This window comes from Microcebus murinus, chromosome 3 (genome assembly GCF_040939455.1).
Source record: "Microcebus murinus isolate Inina chromosome 3, M.murinus_Inina_mat1.0, whole genome shotgun sequence".
In the NCBI taxonomy this organism is placed as follows: domain Eukaryota; kingdom Metazoa; phylum Chordata; class Mammalia; order Primates; family Cheirogaleidae; genus Microcebus; species Microcebus murinus.
The window spans coordinates 57,182,575-57,200,373 of record NC_134106.1 but is presented as its reverse complement, the minus strand read 5'-3'; the positions used below and the strand labels follow the sequence as shown (position 1 = coordinate 57,200,373).

The 17,799-nt window shown below is 44.2% G+C and overlaps 1 protein-coding gene across 2 annotated transcripts in view; it reads right to left on the bottom strand.

Moving 5' to 3' along the window:
• ANTXR1 (ANTXR cell adhesion molecule 1) overlaps positions 1–17,799 on the bottom strand; it is a 230,633-nt gene that overhangs the window by 87,194 nt on the left and 125,640 nt on the right. For both annotated transcript variants that reach the window (XR_012918576.1, XM_012750117.2), the window contains exon 13: positions 7,917–8,012. Coding sequence is in view for 1 of the 2 variants with exons in the window: in XM_012750117.2 (XP_012605571.1) it covers positions 7,917–8,012 (96 nt within the window). In the remaining variant the exon portion in view is untranslated. The remainder of the gene's footprint in view (positions 1–7,916; positions 8,013–17,799) is intronic.

The following is a 17,799-nucleotide window of genomic DNA, read 5'->3' as shown; positions in this document are numbered from 1 at the left end:
TAAGAGAGATCTCCAACATTTGGGGGATGGACATGCTTGAAGCTCTTACTTGAGGGGAGAGGGGGGCATGGGCAATATAAGTAACCTTAACACTTGTACCCCCATCATACGTAAAATAAAATAAAATAAAAAAGAGAGATCTCACGACTGATTGGCGTGGGTTAATGCTGGCCAAGTACTGCCTGAGTCCAGTAATGTTACACTGTAAATGTTTAGCAAAGGCGGATGGCCAAGGGTGTTTATCTGGAGGTAGTACAAGACATTTTCTAAGGAGTGAGCTCAGCATTTTGTTTTTCCATTTGGAACTCATTTTTCAAATAACTTTTGGCCTCTAATTTCATCTCTCTTAAGATTGAGACTATTTACAAGGCCCAATTCATCAATATCTAAAGTGACAGCTGTAACGGGAATTTTCACATTGGTTGTTAAGGCCTAAGAGACTTACATGGTACTATAAAAGAATGGCTATGCATGTGCTCCATCAGAGGTTAAGTCAGTGTCACTGCAAAACTCTGTTCAGTGAAAGAGTAAAATAAATCCATGAATTCATATTCCTTAGGCTTAGAGAAAGAGCCTCTGGCCTCTGCCTGGGTTATGGGCAAACCAATTCCAGCCACTAGCAGTACCAGTGGGATCTGAGAGGGGCATGCAGGGAACAAGGATGTGTTGATTATGTCCACAGCATGCTCAAGCTTGTTGGTATTGACACCGCCTCTGGGGAGGGCAGGAAAGAGGCTGCAGCTCAGAAGCCAGGAACTTGCTCTCTCTGCTGCTTCAGCATTCTTTAGGACTGTGTTTCCCAAATAGTATTTGGCAGAATGCTAGTGTCCTTCCAGATGTCAGTATGTCAACAGGTGTTTGGGAGGGTGGGGGTAGGGAAAGGCCAAGGAAGAGTTCCAGGGTCAAAATAAGTTTGGAGATTCAAATGCAAGTTATCCTATTAAAGGTTCTGAGAAGTCCTGCAATAAGGACAGTTATTCAATTTAGTTTAAAGGCATCTTTCAAACTTATTATAAAAATATCTCTTGTTCTGAAGTGTGCCTATTTAAATCTTGTAGAGCATTACCATCCTGACATAGTTTGGAAATGGTGCCCTTGAGTTCTTGCATCATATAATCCTCAGTTGGTTTCAATATGTAAGCAGGTTTGAGAACCACAGGCCAGGGCATCTTGAAAGGGAGGAGTAGATTCCCTTATAGAAGGTAAGACTGTGAAGAAGCACCCTTAGAGACAATATGGTTCCAATTTTCTAATTTTTCACATAGGGAAATTAAGGTTAAAAGATTTGCTCAATCCTTTAACTGATAGAGGAAGACGTGGTATTGGAACCCAGTTGACTTTAATGACAGCTCGCCTCTTCCCATTTTGCCAGCGGGCATGGGGACAGAGTGGGTGGATTATAAGGCAAGGAATGAGGACAGCTCAGCCCAGCAGGGAGGAGGGAAGCCAGGGATGAGGAAGGACTGGGTGTGTGGGGCATGTGAGCAGAGCTCGGAGGTGAGGGCAGGCCGTGGCAGAGCTCCGTGTGCTAGTGAGAAATAACCTTGCCAGCTATAGAGTGAGGAGTGTCCAGATGGGAATGGGTGGAGGCTGGAACCAGATCAAAAAAGCACAATCAATCTAGGGCCGAGATGCCTGGATAAGGAGCTGTTTTGCACTACTCATGTTTTTATTAAACTGTCAGTAAATCCTTTCGGTGATGTTGGCCTTCGTTGTCCGGCCCTACAAATTAAATGTTATGCTTAAAGGTGTGGAGAGAAGTATTTGGATACTTTATTTTTATTTCAGGTTAAGGCATATCAAGTTCTTGATTAATTTTTGTTCCTTTTAATTTGTCACTGGAGATATCCAAAGGACTTATTTGTTGAACTGTCTTTGAAATTCAATGAAGTGAATTAAACAGTTTTTAATTCTTTAAAAGCCGAACACCTACAAGGCCACTGAAAACAAAATAAAAGAGGACAGAATTCTGTTTATATAGGGAGAACTTCCAAATGCATGCATATGAGCCTCTCCCAACAAACTGAATACAAATATTTGCTGTTATTTGATCAGAAATGTCATGATTGGATTTGACCTAAATAGCATGGTGGTTTAATTAACTGGATTACAGAAGAAATGCAACTTTATAGCAAGATTTTTTTTTCTTTGTAATTGTGGTGAAAAAAACCCATAAAATGTATCATCTTAACCATTTTTAAATGTATATAGTTCAGTAGTGTTATGTATATTCACATTATCCTGCAACTAATTTCTCCCCTGAGCGAGACAGGGAAAAACTGAACAGAGATGTAGGAGAAGAACCAGCAGGAGCCAGGAGAGGAGAGAGTTTAAGGAGAGAGAGGTCAACAGCCTCTACTGCCACAAGAGGTAAAGAAGAATGAGAAATGAGCAGAGACTACTGGCTGGGGGATTTAGGCTTGCAAGAGAAGGGTTAGAGAAGTAATGGTGACAGGGTGTGGTGGGAGGTGATGGGAGGAGTTACAGACAGATGCTGCTCTGCAAAGGAGTTTGTAGGTGCAAGGGAGGGGAGGGAGAAGAGAGTAAGTAGCCTGAAGGAGAAATAAGGCCCAAGATGCTTTTAAAAGGGTCAAAGTGGCTGGCTTGCGTTTGTAGGCAGAGAGAGGAAGCCAGTGGAAAGGAAATGGAAGAATGGAGATGCCACAGGAAGAGATGAAGGTGACAAAAGGAAGAACACAGTGGTGTGGGAGGGAGAAGGGAGGAGGCTGTCTGAGGGAAGGGATGTCAGAGGAGGATACAAAGAGAGGGCGCTGGGAGTGCAAGGGCTTCTCACAGTACAACCCACCATTTTCCCAGGAGATAGAAGAGTAGGTTGCCTATGGAGTACCTCCTACAGGGCCAGAGGTAGGACAGGGATCTGCAGGAGAATAGTAACAGTTTGGGGGAGGGATTCTTATCCAGAAAGATAAGGTAAAAGTTTGTTAAGCAGTGCTAAAGGCCTCATAAATGTGCAATGGCCTCATCAGCAAGCTTGGACAATGGGGGCGTCTTGGGGTTTAGTCCAGGTATAAAGAATGCAGGCCAAGGGAGTGGGAGGTAGGGAAATGAAGGTGTTCAACATGGGGTCAAAAGAGTAAGGCACCAGGCATTTATTCTACCCTCCAGATTTTTGATTTGAAGGAGCCAGTCCCCACCACTAATCGGAATTGGCAGTTTCTTGCTACCTGCTAAAATTTGGGCAGGATGTGATGGCCTTTGCCTGTGTGCATAAAGCCACCAGGCTCATAGGCTGCAGGCTCCTGCCAGGTCACTGGCTCTTGGGTGGGCTGAGGGTAGACTCTCAGGCTGCCTGCATCTTCTAGAACAGTCTAGTGCCCTAATGTCACTGATTCATTGTTGACTTTTGTTCTCTAGACATTCAAGCCATTCATAACATTTACTTTTCTAATACTTTCAATTCTTTTTTTCATGATCCTCTTCTCATTCAGATTTCCTAGTCTTCTTCTAAAAGTTCAATTTAGAGATTTCAATAATATTGGATCAAACTTATGATTAGATGGAGTGGGTACGGTGTGACTTGAAGGGTTCTGGCAATGTCCCTTGTGGAACTGAGGCACGGCTTTATTTATTTATTTTTTCCTGGTAAAATACTGACTCCTTGAATTCCCTTTTTAAAATGCATATTAGTCCAGAGTGTAACAAGTTAACTCAGGTTCCATTTAGCTGGACGTTAAGAGCCCAGATGGGAGTGGGGTCCTTTGGAAAAGGTAAAATGCAATAGGGTATGCGTCACCAGTCACTCTCACTCACGGAGTTTCTTCTTCCAGACAGAACCAGCAGGAAGCAAGAGGATGCAGAGCAGAGGGCGGGCCTGACAGTAACCCCGTGCCTGGTCTGCTTGTCCTGGTTAGCATGTCTAAAAGTGCTCTTTATGGTTAGTAAGTAGGCACCTGAGTGCCGGCCCTTCTACCCACTCTGTAGGAATTTGTCTTCCCCTCACAATATACCCAGCTACTAAGGTTAATGTTTGACTCAGCTGGGGTGAGGACCTTGCAGGTTGTTAAGGTCATTAAGTATGAAATGTCCAATTCTGGATCTAAAGTGTAGTTTATTATATCCCTAACAAGAAACAGTACAATTAATGAAAGTACGCACCCTAAACTATAGACAGAGTTTTGCCATCTTAAGGGTAGCTTGTTTAGGTCAGCAGCGAAGAAGCCTGGAGAGCTAGTGGCGATGAAATTGCTAAAGGCGTTTTCCATAGCTTATTGAAAATATAATATTTTTCCTGGCAACAAGTGGTCCAAAGCCTGGAAGAATGGGTTGTCAGTTGGTGCAAGGTCTGGTGAATACAGTGGATGGCAGAGAGTTTCCAAGTCCAGCTGCTGTAGTTTGAGCAGCATTGTTTGTGAGACATGTGGTCCAGTGTTGTCTTGCAAGAGGATTGGCCTGTCTCTAGTGATTAATCTTGGCTGCTTAATCGCAAGCATCCTCATCATTTTGTCCAATTGATTATAGTAGACATCGCTGTAATCGATTGACTAGGTTTCATGAAGCTGTAGTGGATAATACCAGCACTGGTATTATATATATATATATATACACACACACACACACACACCCCAAACAGACAGCATTAGTTTTTCTTGATGAATATTCGGTTTTGGACTGTGCTTCGGCACTTCATCTTTATCCAACCATTGTGTTGAATGCTTGTGATTGTAAAAAAAGTCCATTTTCATCACAGGCAACAATATGGTGTAGAAATGGTTCACCTTTATATCGTGACAGCAAAGAAAGGCAAGCTTTGAGCCAATTTCTCTTCCAACACTCATTAAATTCGTGGGGAACCCATCTATCCAGCTTCTTTACCTTGCTGATTTGTTTTAAACGGTCCAATATTGTTGGAATAATAACAGCAAATCTTGCTGCTAATTCACACGTAGGTAGAGATGGATTCACTTCCACGACAGCTTTCAGCTCACCATTATCCACCTTGGTATCAGGTCGCCCACGTGACTCATTTTCAAGATCAAAATCACCAGAACAGAACTTCTCAAACCATCGACATACTGGGTGTGTTCATTAGCCACATCCTTCCCAAACACTTCGTTGATATTTTGAGCTGTCTGCACTGCATTGGTTCCACAATGGAACTCATATTAAAAAATTACTCAAATTTTTTACTTATCCATGGCTTCACAAAAATTACTCTTAAAAAAAAGTTTGAAAGATAATCACAAGCCAAACCATGCGTTTGAATGACATTTTGGCTACCTTCCATAGCAACAGGGAACTTAATAAGATAAATTTACTGAGAATGTACCTTCACAATAAAAATAAAACAAGAAGTGTCTAAGTGAAATGTCAGAGATATCAACTGTCAAAGGAAATTGGACATTTCATACTGAATAACCCAATATTTTTGAGTATTGTTCCTGGAAAGAACATCGCAGAAGGAGAGAGAAGGCACACAGCAGAAACAAGCCTCATGTACCCCACATTTTGTAGGTCCTTCATGCTTTCTGGCTTTCCCCTCAACATCAAGATGAAGCTTTGGTACCAGGTCATATAGCACGTCCCAGCCTTGGGGGTGGGGCAGGGAGTGTGACAGAGGAAGGTTTGGGGAACACTGTTTACAAGGACCCTTCAGTTAGTCAGAGGAGGGGTCACCCTGTGATGAGGGGTGCTGTAACTTGGGGGTGGGAAACTCCCCACATCCTCCAAGCAGGGCTCCTGAAAGGAGGCCAGTGTTTGCCCTCCTTCCTGTGTACTCCTGTTTGGAAAACACATGACTTACTCTGTCCCACTCGGTATATCATCACTCACCAAGGAAGCAAGTGATCAACAAGGAGTATTTGGGGCCACACCAAGCACTGGAACCCAGGCCAACTTTTAGAAATAGATTCTAGTTTTTATAGACATCATAAACAGGAAAATTAATCTCCAAGATTGTCCTCATAAAGAAAGCCTTTGGGACTTACAAAGTTAGACCACATTAAGACATTTTTGGCTACCTTCCAAAGCAACAGGGACTTAACAAGATAAATTCATTGAAAAATATTTTGAATATTGCAAAACAATTTTGGCTTGGAGTGACAATGCTTCCAATAATGAAAGGTTTATTTTGAGAAATGTTTCCCACCAATTAAATTGAATGCCCTATAATATCCCAATAGATTCCTATTATGGTAAAATACTTTCTAATAATAATAATAATACACAGCACTTCCTATGTGCTAGGTACTTTCTAAGCACTACATATATAAACTCCTTTAATCTTCACCATCTAACTATCAGGTGGAGGCTCTTATTGTCCTCATTATACCATTGAGACACAGAGAGGTTAAGTAATTTGCCCTAGATCACACAGGTCATAGTTGGTAGAGCACTGCTGGGCTGTTCTGTTGCTGCTAGCTGCTCACACCCAGAGGTAACTGTTTGTAATAACAAAAGGGACCAGGTGAACAATACTTCAGTAGTATACACTGCCTGCTGCCACCAGCCCTGACACCCCTTCTTTAAGAGCCCACTGCAAGGTATTTTTTTCCTCTTCAGAATTCTGTACTTGAAAATGTCCTTGCTTTTGAATCACCATAGGAAGCACTTTGGCTGACTCATGGGGATTTTTTACCCTAAAACTAAAATGGTTCTGCAGCCTTAAGTATTTAAAACAATATCTAACTCTTGGAGCTGCTGTGGTAAGAATCTGTTTAAAATCTTGGTGAAATCACTCCAGTCTGGATGGTACTAAGTGACCCAAGACTTACACCTGTCCTGAGTCCCTCCCCGCACACACGAGTTCTTATCTGCTGCAAGTCACCCCTTTCCAGAACATCCTGGCCAAGTTTCTGATCTCATTCACTTGTCACCTCTTTAAAATGTCATTCGAAGCCATTTTGCTCTCCTTGTCAAGGCTAGTGCTCTGTTTGTCTGTGGTCTTGGTTCAGGTCAGTTCTACACACAGATGTGAATTCCTCGCAGTGTGTGTTACGCGCTGGAGTTTCAGAGATAAAATGAATACGCACTCCTGTCTGGAGAGGCTCACTGTCTCTTTCCCCTGCCAGCCTCTCCATGGCAGAACTGACATATAGGGACTGGAGGAAGCCACGGTAGTGGAGCAGTGCTCACATCACATGCCCCCTGGCCTCACTGATTCGCAGGAAGGCAGGGCACATGCCAGAACTAGATATGTCCGAGCTAATGTCTTTTTCTTTATTTGGATACTACTTTGTTTGGCTTTTTCCCAGTCTAAAGACCAGAGAATAGAAATTGACAACTAGCCATGTATCATTTGGGATTATCATTAGGGTGGATTATTCCAGGCCCCAAGCCACTTGGGAAGACACTGGCTGAAGCTATGTGGTGACTACAGATGACAATGATGAGGAGGAGGCAGATTCTTATTGATCTTATAGCTTAGACCAGTGCTGGGCACACAGTAGGTGTCTTAAGTATGTTAGCTGGAATTAAGGAATAAAAGTAGGTGCCTCTCTTTATTGTTGAAAATAGAGAGGCCCCAGACATTCTCTCAGATGGATAGACTAGCTGTTAAGGCCAGGGTGGCCTTAAAAGAGTGTAGGTTGGGCAACTCAACAGATGTGTGTGTGTGTGTGTGTTGTGTGTGCCATACATACACAGGCATATATGTTCATTACATGTCAAATAACACTCACTTATGGTATCCTGTGGATCTTTCCCAAGCACCAGAACCACAGTGGCCACACCCAAGGGTGTGCCCCTTGGCGGTCTCACACCCTAACCTGTACTGACTGCTAATGACGCGTGGCTCCACGGATCAATGTTAGTTTATGCCAATTTTGTAAAAACTGTATAAAATATGCAAGATTGGTCCCCTATATTTATACATTTTTGCTTCTCTCTCTCCCCACTCACAGTCCTTGTGAACTTTCCGTCACCCTTTACCTTGCATGCCTGAGGTCTGGGGCACTTACCACGGTGCAGCAGAGTGGCCAGAACCACCAGAGGAGAGCCAGGGCCAGGAGCAGGAACAGGATCAGCAGGGCGATTGCCAGGATGGAGCCGTCGGACTGCAGGGCCAAGAAAGGGGTGGTCAGTGGTGGGACTGGACCACGTGCGGTCTTCCCTCCCCAACCTCCCGTCACCAATATGCAGACTGAAGAACCAGCGAACAGCACCATTTGCCAAACACATGGCTGAAACTCTGCCCATCATTCTGGGGCTCATGGCCCTGTAACACACTCTGATTAGCCAATTTTCAAGAGAGATGGATTTGTCTTTCTAGGGAGGCCCTGCTCTTCTCTTTGAGGAATATTCTGAAGGGCCAGCACCACAAGAAAGACACAGAGCAGGCACTGAGATGGCCTACCGCTACCCATCTGTCCCTGGAATATCACCCTCTGGCTGGTGACAGCCTCCTGCTCACTGGCTCTGATGTTTCGGCCACCACCTGGGCTGGCTGACTCAGGACAATTGTCCTTAGGATTCAGTCTGCTCTCCCAAACAGATTCATGAGGCTGAGGATGGAAAGTCTAGAGTCTGGTGATGGGATACCATGTAGGGCAGATGAATTCCAGGGGTTGGGGGACAGCAATTGCTGCTGGACCTGGGAAGGGAGGGGTGTGGTGGCTGAGTCAGCCCTGGAGTCAGATCAAATGGTATGTGGGCATGAGGGAGGGAAGAAGGCACCCAAGACCAACGTTACCCACTTCAAAACATGCCCAGGCCAGTCCTGAAAATAGACACGCTTGCTGTGGCCTGAGACGGGCTGTTAACTTTTAGCAAATAAAGTATCAGCACTCAGTATTCCCCACTCAGTATCAGCATTCTGAGGTTGCTGGTTCAAGGAAGCCACTTGAGAACACCAGTGTAAGTCCCCTCCACCCTGCCTCCCTACCAGCTACTGGGAGTGCAAATCAGTACAACTTTCTGGGGGTGGGGGGCCCAAATTGTAACACATATCAAAAGCCTCCTTCTGAGTAAAACTGGCAATTCCACTTTTAGTCCAAGAAAATCATCAGATATGTTTGCACAGATAATAATAATGATAAAAAGGAAAACCACATAAATGTTTAACAATTAGGGAAGGCTAAATAATGTACTATAGAATTACCATGCAATCAATTACTATGTAGACATTATGCTGTGAAATAATTAAATGAGATGGGAAAACATGCTGGTGCAATGAGTGCATTTATGTATCCGTGTGTTAAAAGTGAGAGAGACAGAAAGACTGTCTCTGATATTTACTAAAATTTTTTACTGATATTTACTAAATTATTAATACTAATTGTTTTACTGGTAGTGGGTTTATAATAATTTTCTTCTTTTTTAAGTCTACTTCCTAAAAAACATTTCACAATGAGAAAATAAACTACTGAGTTTGTTCTTTAAAAATCTGTCCTTGGTGTCAGAGCTCACTGGCCCAGGAGTTCCTGTCCAGGGTCTATGGGGATACACAGTAGATCTTTGGGGTGGGTACACAGATGGGCCCGAGGGATGGAAGCTTGTGACCCTGTGAAATGACCTTTAGTGCATGTGTCTTCGGGGGGAGACCACTCACAGCACTGCCAGAGTCTCAAGGCTGTGCCCCATCCCCCATTTACAGAGGAGGGAGTATGGGTGGCCTGTCCTGAGAAAGGCAGCCGATTAATGGCGGAGCTCACTCCCACTCTCAGTGCTCAATAGGAGCTACTGGAAGCTGTTTAAAGGCAGCTCTACTCCTTGGAAATCCCTGGAATGTCTTTGACCAAAAAGCTGGGGAACTAAACACCCCCGGTTCCCACTAAGCCAAGGTTCGAGAATGTCGGATGGCCCCCGAGGGAGCTGCAGCCACTCCAGTGCAGGTGCAGGGCTGGGCAGCCCAGGGGCGGTGGGCGGGGAGAGAGCACAGAGCCCCACCCTGCACCATTCATGCACAAGCGCCAGGCTGAGAGGCTCTTGGTGTGACAGAAGAAAAATCACGCTTTACAAACTTGTTGTTAGTCAAGGACAGACAGCCCTCTTGGTCTCTCAGTCTCCACGTTCCACATCCATGGAATGGAGACAATAAACCTCACCTGCCTCACTGCATCAGTGTGAGCATCACATGAGCCCTAAGATGTAAGCACAAGTGGCTGAGCGATTTGATGTAGACTGTCTTCAACAGGCCTATTTTTTCCATGACAACAAATATGGTCAGCATTTCAGATCACAAATCTGTTTGCATTGGAATAATAAGTGGTTTTGGTTATGGAGAGGCTTATAAAACAGTGGCCTTTTCGTAAAGACTACATTTATTCACATTATACACAATTTCCCTTTTCCCTGATTTTCTTTTTTCACTTTAGGTAGATGAACTGAAGGGAAGTTTTTTTTACTTCCTTCTAGAAGAAGGTTTCCCAGGAAGGGGTGAGGGTGAAGCACACGGTGCAGAAGGGGAGAGGTGAGCTTTCCGCACTGGGAGGAGAAAGTGATGGCTGGCTTTTCTCCAGCCAAGTTAGGCCTGCCCCTTACGCGCCAGGGTTCCCTCTGGTGGCAGTGGGGCAGGGATAGTGGGGCTCAGGGAAGAGTGCGCTGGGGGTGGAATTGCACAGGGACAGAAATTCCTAGAGGAGCTTACTTCTGCTCTGGAGACAGGCCTGGGGATAAAGAAACCGTTATATTCCCAGTTCAAAAGAACAAAGGGCATGAATTTTTGATAAATTTAGACCTAAAGCTGATGTTTCAGAAGGAGGTAACATGCACATGCAACCTCAGAGGTTCATTCGTTTATTCACTCAGCAAATGTTTATTGAGGGTCTCTACAAAAAAGGGTGAGCAAAGATGGGGTCTCTCTAACACAAACCAATTGCATTAACCATCCACAGTCAGAACAGCTCAAAGTAAATAACCGTTACGAATACCTGTCACTGACTGAGCATTACTAAGTGTTCAACAATGGGCCAAATGCTTCACAAACATTACCTTCTCCAACCAGCTGTGCTATGAAGCAGTTATTGTTAACTACATTTTTTTTTTAAGAGATGGGGTCTCACCATGTTGCCAAAGTTGGTCCCAAACGCCTGGGCTCAAGCGATGCTCCTGTGTCAGCTTCCCGAGTAGCTGGGATTACAGGTGCATGCCGCCGTGCCAGGCTAATTTTTCTACGTGGTGTCTCACTATGTTGCTCAGGCTGGTCTCCAATTTCTGGCCTCAAGTATTTCTCTTGCCTTGGCCACCCAATGTGCTGGGGTTGCAGGCGTGAACCACCGTGCCCAGCTGCAAAACTGGGATTTCAATGCACATATTCTGATTTTAGAACCTTGTCCCTCTCCCACTTAACCATTATACTATACAGTCAAATTTACAAAAATTTGGTTAACTGTACTTTAAAGACTAAACTTTAAGCAGGTGTATCAGCGATCACAACTGTGATGCAATTGCCCTCTCTGCTCTGACAGAAGCTGCTCACTCACATGACCCGGCATGGATCGGCATGTAGCATGGCTGGCAGAGTGCTTTGGAATGAAGTCAGAAAGGAACAGGGGCCACAGCAGAGCCTGCCTTCCTCTTAGATTCTTGGCTTGGAGCTTTTGTGTTTTTTTGAGATAGGGTCTCCCTCTGTCATCCAGGCTACAGTGCATAGTTTATTGCAACCTCAAACTCCTGGGCTCAAGTGATCCTCCTGCCTCAGCCTCCTGAGTAGCTGGGACTACAGGTGTGCATCACCACCTAGGCTAATTTTTCTATTTTTTTGTAGAGATGTGGTATCCCTATGTTGCTTAGGCTGATCTTGAACCAGCTTGGTCCTGGACTAGGACCTAGTCACTTGGTCCTGGGCTCAAGTGATCCTTCAACTTCAGCACCTGGCCAGCTTGGAGTTTTAATCAACAGCCTTGTGAAGAGGGGTTGACAACTAATATAAGACTTTACATTGCCTGTTCAATATATATCAATATGTAGTATAGAAATATACACATATCTCCATCAACTGAATGGATAAAGAAAATGTGGCATATATGTATATACCATGGAATACTACTCAGCCATAAAAAGGAATGAAATAATGTCTTTTGCAGCAACTTGGATGTAACTGTAGACCATTATCTTAAATGAAGTATCCCAGGAATGGAAAAGCAAATATCATGTTCTTATTTACAAGTGGAAGCTAAATGATGGATATATACGGTCATAATGTGGTATAAGGGACACTGGAAACTAAGAAAGGGGGAAGGGTAGGAGGGGAGATGAGGGGTCAAAAATCACTTATAGGGAAGGATGTACACTTTTCTCGTGATGGGTACACTAAAAGCCCTGATTTCAGCATTATACAATTCATCCATGTAACAAAAAGCAATTGCACCCTCTAAATCTACTGAAATAATAAAAAAAATATTATTAATATATGTTAATATATAATAATATAATATTTTTATAAATAATAAAAGAAGAGGCTTTAATAATAAAAGTAATAAAAGATTATAAATAAAAATCTAAATAAAAATAAAAAATCTATTGAAATAATAATAAAAATAATATAAACACATCAGTACGGTTTAATAAATATTATTTGCTTCACTAATAAAATTAGGTCAGTTATTCTCAACCAGTCCTTTTGTATCTTTAGCAAGTCCTAAGATAAAGACAGCTCCAGGCTCCCCTTACCCAAGTGCTAAGGAGCAGCTCTGCCCGTGGCCAGGAGGCATGCGGAGTGTTCCAGAGCCCATGCACACAGCCTGACACCCTCAAAGGCTGGCTCTGCTCTGCACTCTGTTCTCCTGCTCTGGGACAGACTGCCCTGGCTCCTTGGGCTCTGCCTCTGCCTTGCCCTCCTGTGTCTGTTGGCACACCCTGTGCTAACTCTCGCCTGCTCCTGAGAACCTCTTCTTGGATTAGAGCCCAGGAAGGTCGTGGGCTGACTGCTCTCACAGCCTCACTCAGGACTGGTGTTTGGGCTGGGCCTCTGCTCTACCCCTCTACCAGGGCAAAGGGTGGCCAGGATGGGAGAGCCCCCAGGTCCCATGTGGACAGCACCCTGCAGCAGAGTGGGACCATTTGGGCCAGAGGCCCTCCTTAAGGAACTGTGCTTGCCCCGGCCCCATCTCAGATGGGAGCTGGCAGGGGCCAGGGTGGCTTCCAAGAACTGGTGCTCCCTGACTCACTAGTTCAGACTCACCTTCCAGGCTCGGTCTGAGAGTCCTCACTGGGCAGGGGGCATGAAGCCAAGATGTGCATGGATTTTATTTTATGACACAGGGGAGACAAGACGCTGACCTGTCCAGCAAACTCTCAGTGGCTGACGCCTACCCTTGCTGGGAAGTCCTGCATGAATTTCACCACGCACCTTTGAAAGAAATTTCAGAGGGAAAAGAGCAGCAGATAAACAGCCAGAGATAGAGTTCCTAACAGCCTAAGCACAGACACGAGTTAAATTATTTTATTGTAAAAAATGGAAATTAAGTTTAAAAAATCAACGTGGCCCTCTGATTTTAAAAAATTTTACAGGAGGTGGTAGGGGAGCTCTCAGGTGAGTGGCTGGGGCTGCAAGGAAGCCTATGGGACAGGCAAGTGGCCTATGGGACATGTCTGCCAGTGGAGGGGTCAGCCATGAATACTTCTAAGCCTGTCAGACCCTCACACAGAGGCTGCTATGGAGCGCGCAGTTAGGCGATAGCAAGGTAATATTAAACACCAGAGCAGGATGCCTCAGCTCTGCGCCTTTCTCTGGCGATTCCTTCTTTATTAGGGAGTCCATTCCCTGCAGGCTGCCCGGCTTAAATGGCCAAATCTCTGCATCAAGGCTTTCTTTAATGCTGTTGGTTCCCAGCTTGGGAAATGAAGACATCTCTTTAAGACAAGGAGGCATTGTTCTCAAAGACATAGATTTGAAAACTTGAATAATGAAAACATCTCTTCCTTAGTAGGTGGAATGTAGATAATTTTGGATTTCTAATGCATGGCATGGGGCGGGAGAAAGGAATCTTGTCTGGGCTTGTTTGTAATATAAGACGAGAGAACCAGGCCGCTGGACAATACAGCATGAAACACTGCTGCTCCTTTCTGTTTTGTTTTGGGGGTTGCCATAGCAAAGGGAGCGGGATAAAATGGAGAGGAATTAGTGGGAGACTGGGGGAAGTTCAATGTAAAGAAACTTTGTGAAGTCCTCTGTCTCGAAGTCAGGCTTGTGCCAGGATTCTGCCTAATGCCCACCGCAACGGGGTTATTATGTAGCCAATAAGCGTCCTCCGGTTGGGCCTGGAAAGGAGGGAATGCATTTTCCCCACTCCTGACGTTCTCTTCCGTGTTGGTGCACTCAGTCTGTGTAACCCCAGGCCTGTCTCTTCCCTGTACTTATTCGGTAAATAAGGAAAAGAGCAAACTGAGCTTGTTTCTCAGGAGTGTGTGCCCACAGGGAGCAGGTGTTGTTCTCTATTTTCTCGTGCAAGCAGGTTTGGTGGGGCCTGAAACTTGTACAGTTTTGGGGAGACTCTTTAAGAAAGAAAACCTAAAAATATAGATGTAAAATTATAAGGGCACCTTCCTGGGCCTTAGAAGGGACCTGTTCAAATGAGGGCCACAAAGCTGAAGCTCATCATCCCCTGGCTGCATGTCTCTCCTGGACAGGTCCCATGCCGGCGACTAGGCTGGGAAATCTATTTGATTCTGAGCTTCAGTTTCCAGCCCATTGCTGCCATGCTCAGCCGAAGTCTCCAACCCACAGTGACAGGCTATCCTGAGGCTTTCATATATCAGTTTTTGGCCTCATTTCTGTTGATTCACAATCAAGGCAGGAAAAGAGGCATGCTTTATTGCTCCCACTACAGGGACCCCCAATATCTTTTATTTTAACTAACCCCAGCATGGGTCCCGGTCATTGAAAAAAATTACATTTAGACAACAACAGTATACTCAACTTATTGATAAAGGCCCCTGATAATTGTTAACAATTATATTTTGACAACAACAGTTTAGTCAATTTATTATCAAAGAGGTTATCAGAGCCCTCACTGGTGGCCAGTGGTTGGCTGTTGTCCTTGGCCCACGCTAGGTTGTGCAGATTTGAGTATTAACACTGAATTCCTGAAGCCGCTGAGGATACCCAGATGCTTTCACAAGGTTAGGCTACCTTGTAAACATTTAACACGAAAGAATGAAGTAGCAAGGTTTATTCTGCCACACTAAGAGATACTAGCCAATCTCCACCAAAAATGTGCAAGGAAAATAGCCGAGGATCCATTAGTGCTTCTTGAATGCTGGCAGCGCTGTTTCCCTGGATTCTTCCCTCCCAGGGCACCCGGGGACGTGGCTGATGACGTGAGGTTCCCCAGTGGCCCACCCTGCTTTCTTCCTCTCCTCCTCCCTCCACTCTGTCTCCTCTTCCTCTATTACCGAGTAACAGTGTATTTGAAGCACTGTTGGAAAGACTTCAAGAGGAAGAGACCCTTTAGCGGGGGCAGCTCTAATCTATTGACTTTGTGACTTCAGAGCAATCTGCTTGTTCTAAATACCAAAGAGCCCGTCCTGGTGAGAGGGAAATGGGCAGAGATCAAGGGACTATAAACATGTTGGCTTCGCTCTACTCCTGACTGCAGAGTCAGAGCACAGTCAGGGGCTGGTGGGCTCCATGCACCCATGTGCCCCCTCCGCTCCTGCCCCTTCCTCCCAGGCTGGTACTTCCAAGGCGTCAAATTCCAGGGCTCTGAAGTGGAATTTAGAGCCCTCTGAAGCAACAGCAGTTCTGTTTCCTGCCCAGACAAAACTGGCAGAGGATGGGCAAGTTTTATTTTGAAAGATGAAATTTAAATCATTTTAGTGCTGCTGAGAAGTTCTGGATGGGCAAGCCTGGACACCAAAATTCTTTCTCTCCCAGACTTTACATATTCTGACTGTTATTTCTGGTAGGCACCTTAGCGATGATCTAACTCATCTGCCCACTTTGCCCTCCATTTTATTGAAATTTATTCCCCAGCATCTGTGACGGCATTCTCCTGATCTCCTTACCTCTGACTATTCCTTTCCACCGTCCTCATGGGTTTTCCTTGTATGCAACCTCTTAAATGTCAGCATGTCCCATGGAGCCATCCTTTTTTTTTCCCTCACTTTTAAAAATTGTGGAGATATATGGGCCATTATTTTAACTATTTTAAGTGTATAATTCAGTGGCATTAAGATCATTCACAATGTTGTGTAACCCATGGAGCCATTCTTGTCCGTTGCTGGTTTTTTCTTTCAAACACTCTCCATGGGCTGTCTCATTTCCTTCTGTAGCTTAAACTCTCATCTAGATATTGATGACTTAAATCTTTTCGTTTAGCCTCTATCTCTCCTCATGCTTCAGGGTCATATTCAGGGCTATTCTACCTCAAACTCAATCAGTTTACACTGAGCTCATTGTTTTCCCCTTTAAAGCTGCTTGATCTCCTCCTCTCATTCAATGGTACTACTTACCAACCCAAGTCAATCTCAGCTTTCTATTCCTCCCTCTCTCCCTTCCCTAATATCAATCACATCCTCCATCAGTATATCCTGCTACTCTGACCTAAATACTTCTCAGTCTGCCTCTGTCTACTCCATCTCCAATTCCATTGATCAGGTCTAGGATCTCATTATTTCTTCCCTGGGCAGTTGCAATTATCTTTTTACTGTTTTCTCCACCATCAGTAATTATCACTAGGAATTCCATCTTCTACACTGCAGTTACAGCCATTTATCTGATAGCTTTGCCCATCCATGAACATTTTGGTAGCTCTTCAGCACCTATAAGAGTTCTTAATATTTAAGAATTTGGTGAAAATGATACATCCCTTTCCTCATGAAAATACACATTCACATATCACACGAGCTCATAAATTTTTGATCACAATTTCAGGGGGGTCCATCAAATCCCTAGAATCCTTTTAGGGACAGATGCCTAGGTATATGCTTTTGGGTCCTAGCCCATACAAGGACTATTTATTTTGCTGGCCTCCTCTCTCACCAACTACCTCCTTGCATTTTGTGCTTTGACAAAACTAAACCACGTGGTTTAGCATAGTTCCCTGAACACACCTTGCTCTTCTTGCATGTTCTTCTTCTTCCTGAGACAGCTTTTCCAACTTTCATTGCTTAGCTTTTTAAATCTTAGCTCAGGCACTACCTGATTCACACATACCTAACATATTCATTCAACACCTACTATGTGCTGGGCCCTCCCCAAGCACTGGAGAACAACGGCATAAAAGATGGCATGGTTTTTGTAATCACAGACCTTGCTGTTGAATGGGAAACGTAGACCAGTAAATAAATACCACTGAACTCTGAGTTTGCACTCTTATTTTATCCTAATTCTATCTCTACTTTAGCATCTACCATATTTTATAGAAATTAAATAATTATGTTTTTGTCTCTGCCACTGACCTATAAGCCCCTAGAGGACATAGATCTGCTTTACTCGTCTTTGTACTTTTAAGACATAGTACAGAGTTTCAAACATAGAATGACTTAATAGATAGTCATTCAACTATTTCTTAGATTGAGAGAATTGAGAATTTAGCCAGCTAATGCCTTCTACAGCTAGTGGGTGGCAGAAATGGCACTGGAGGCTGTCTACTTCCCCTTCCACGGCCCCGTCCCTGCGAACAGATGCACCATCCTCACTGCAGAGCTTGGGCTTTGGAATCAGGAGAGGATGATCCAAATCCTAGTACTTCCATTTATTAATATGTGGGTTTTGGATAAGTCACGCAACCTCTCTTAACCTTCCTTTTCTCTACATATGTGAAACTGAGATAATTCCGACTTACCAGGACTGGTTCTGTGATTACTGAGATAATGTATGTCAAGATCCTGGCACATGGCCATCCTTCAATAAATGTGACCTCCCCTTCCATTCTTTCCTTGCTTTTAGGCCCAAACCAA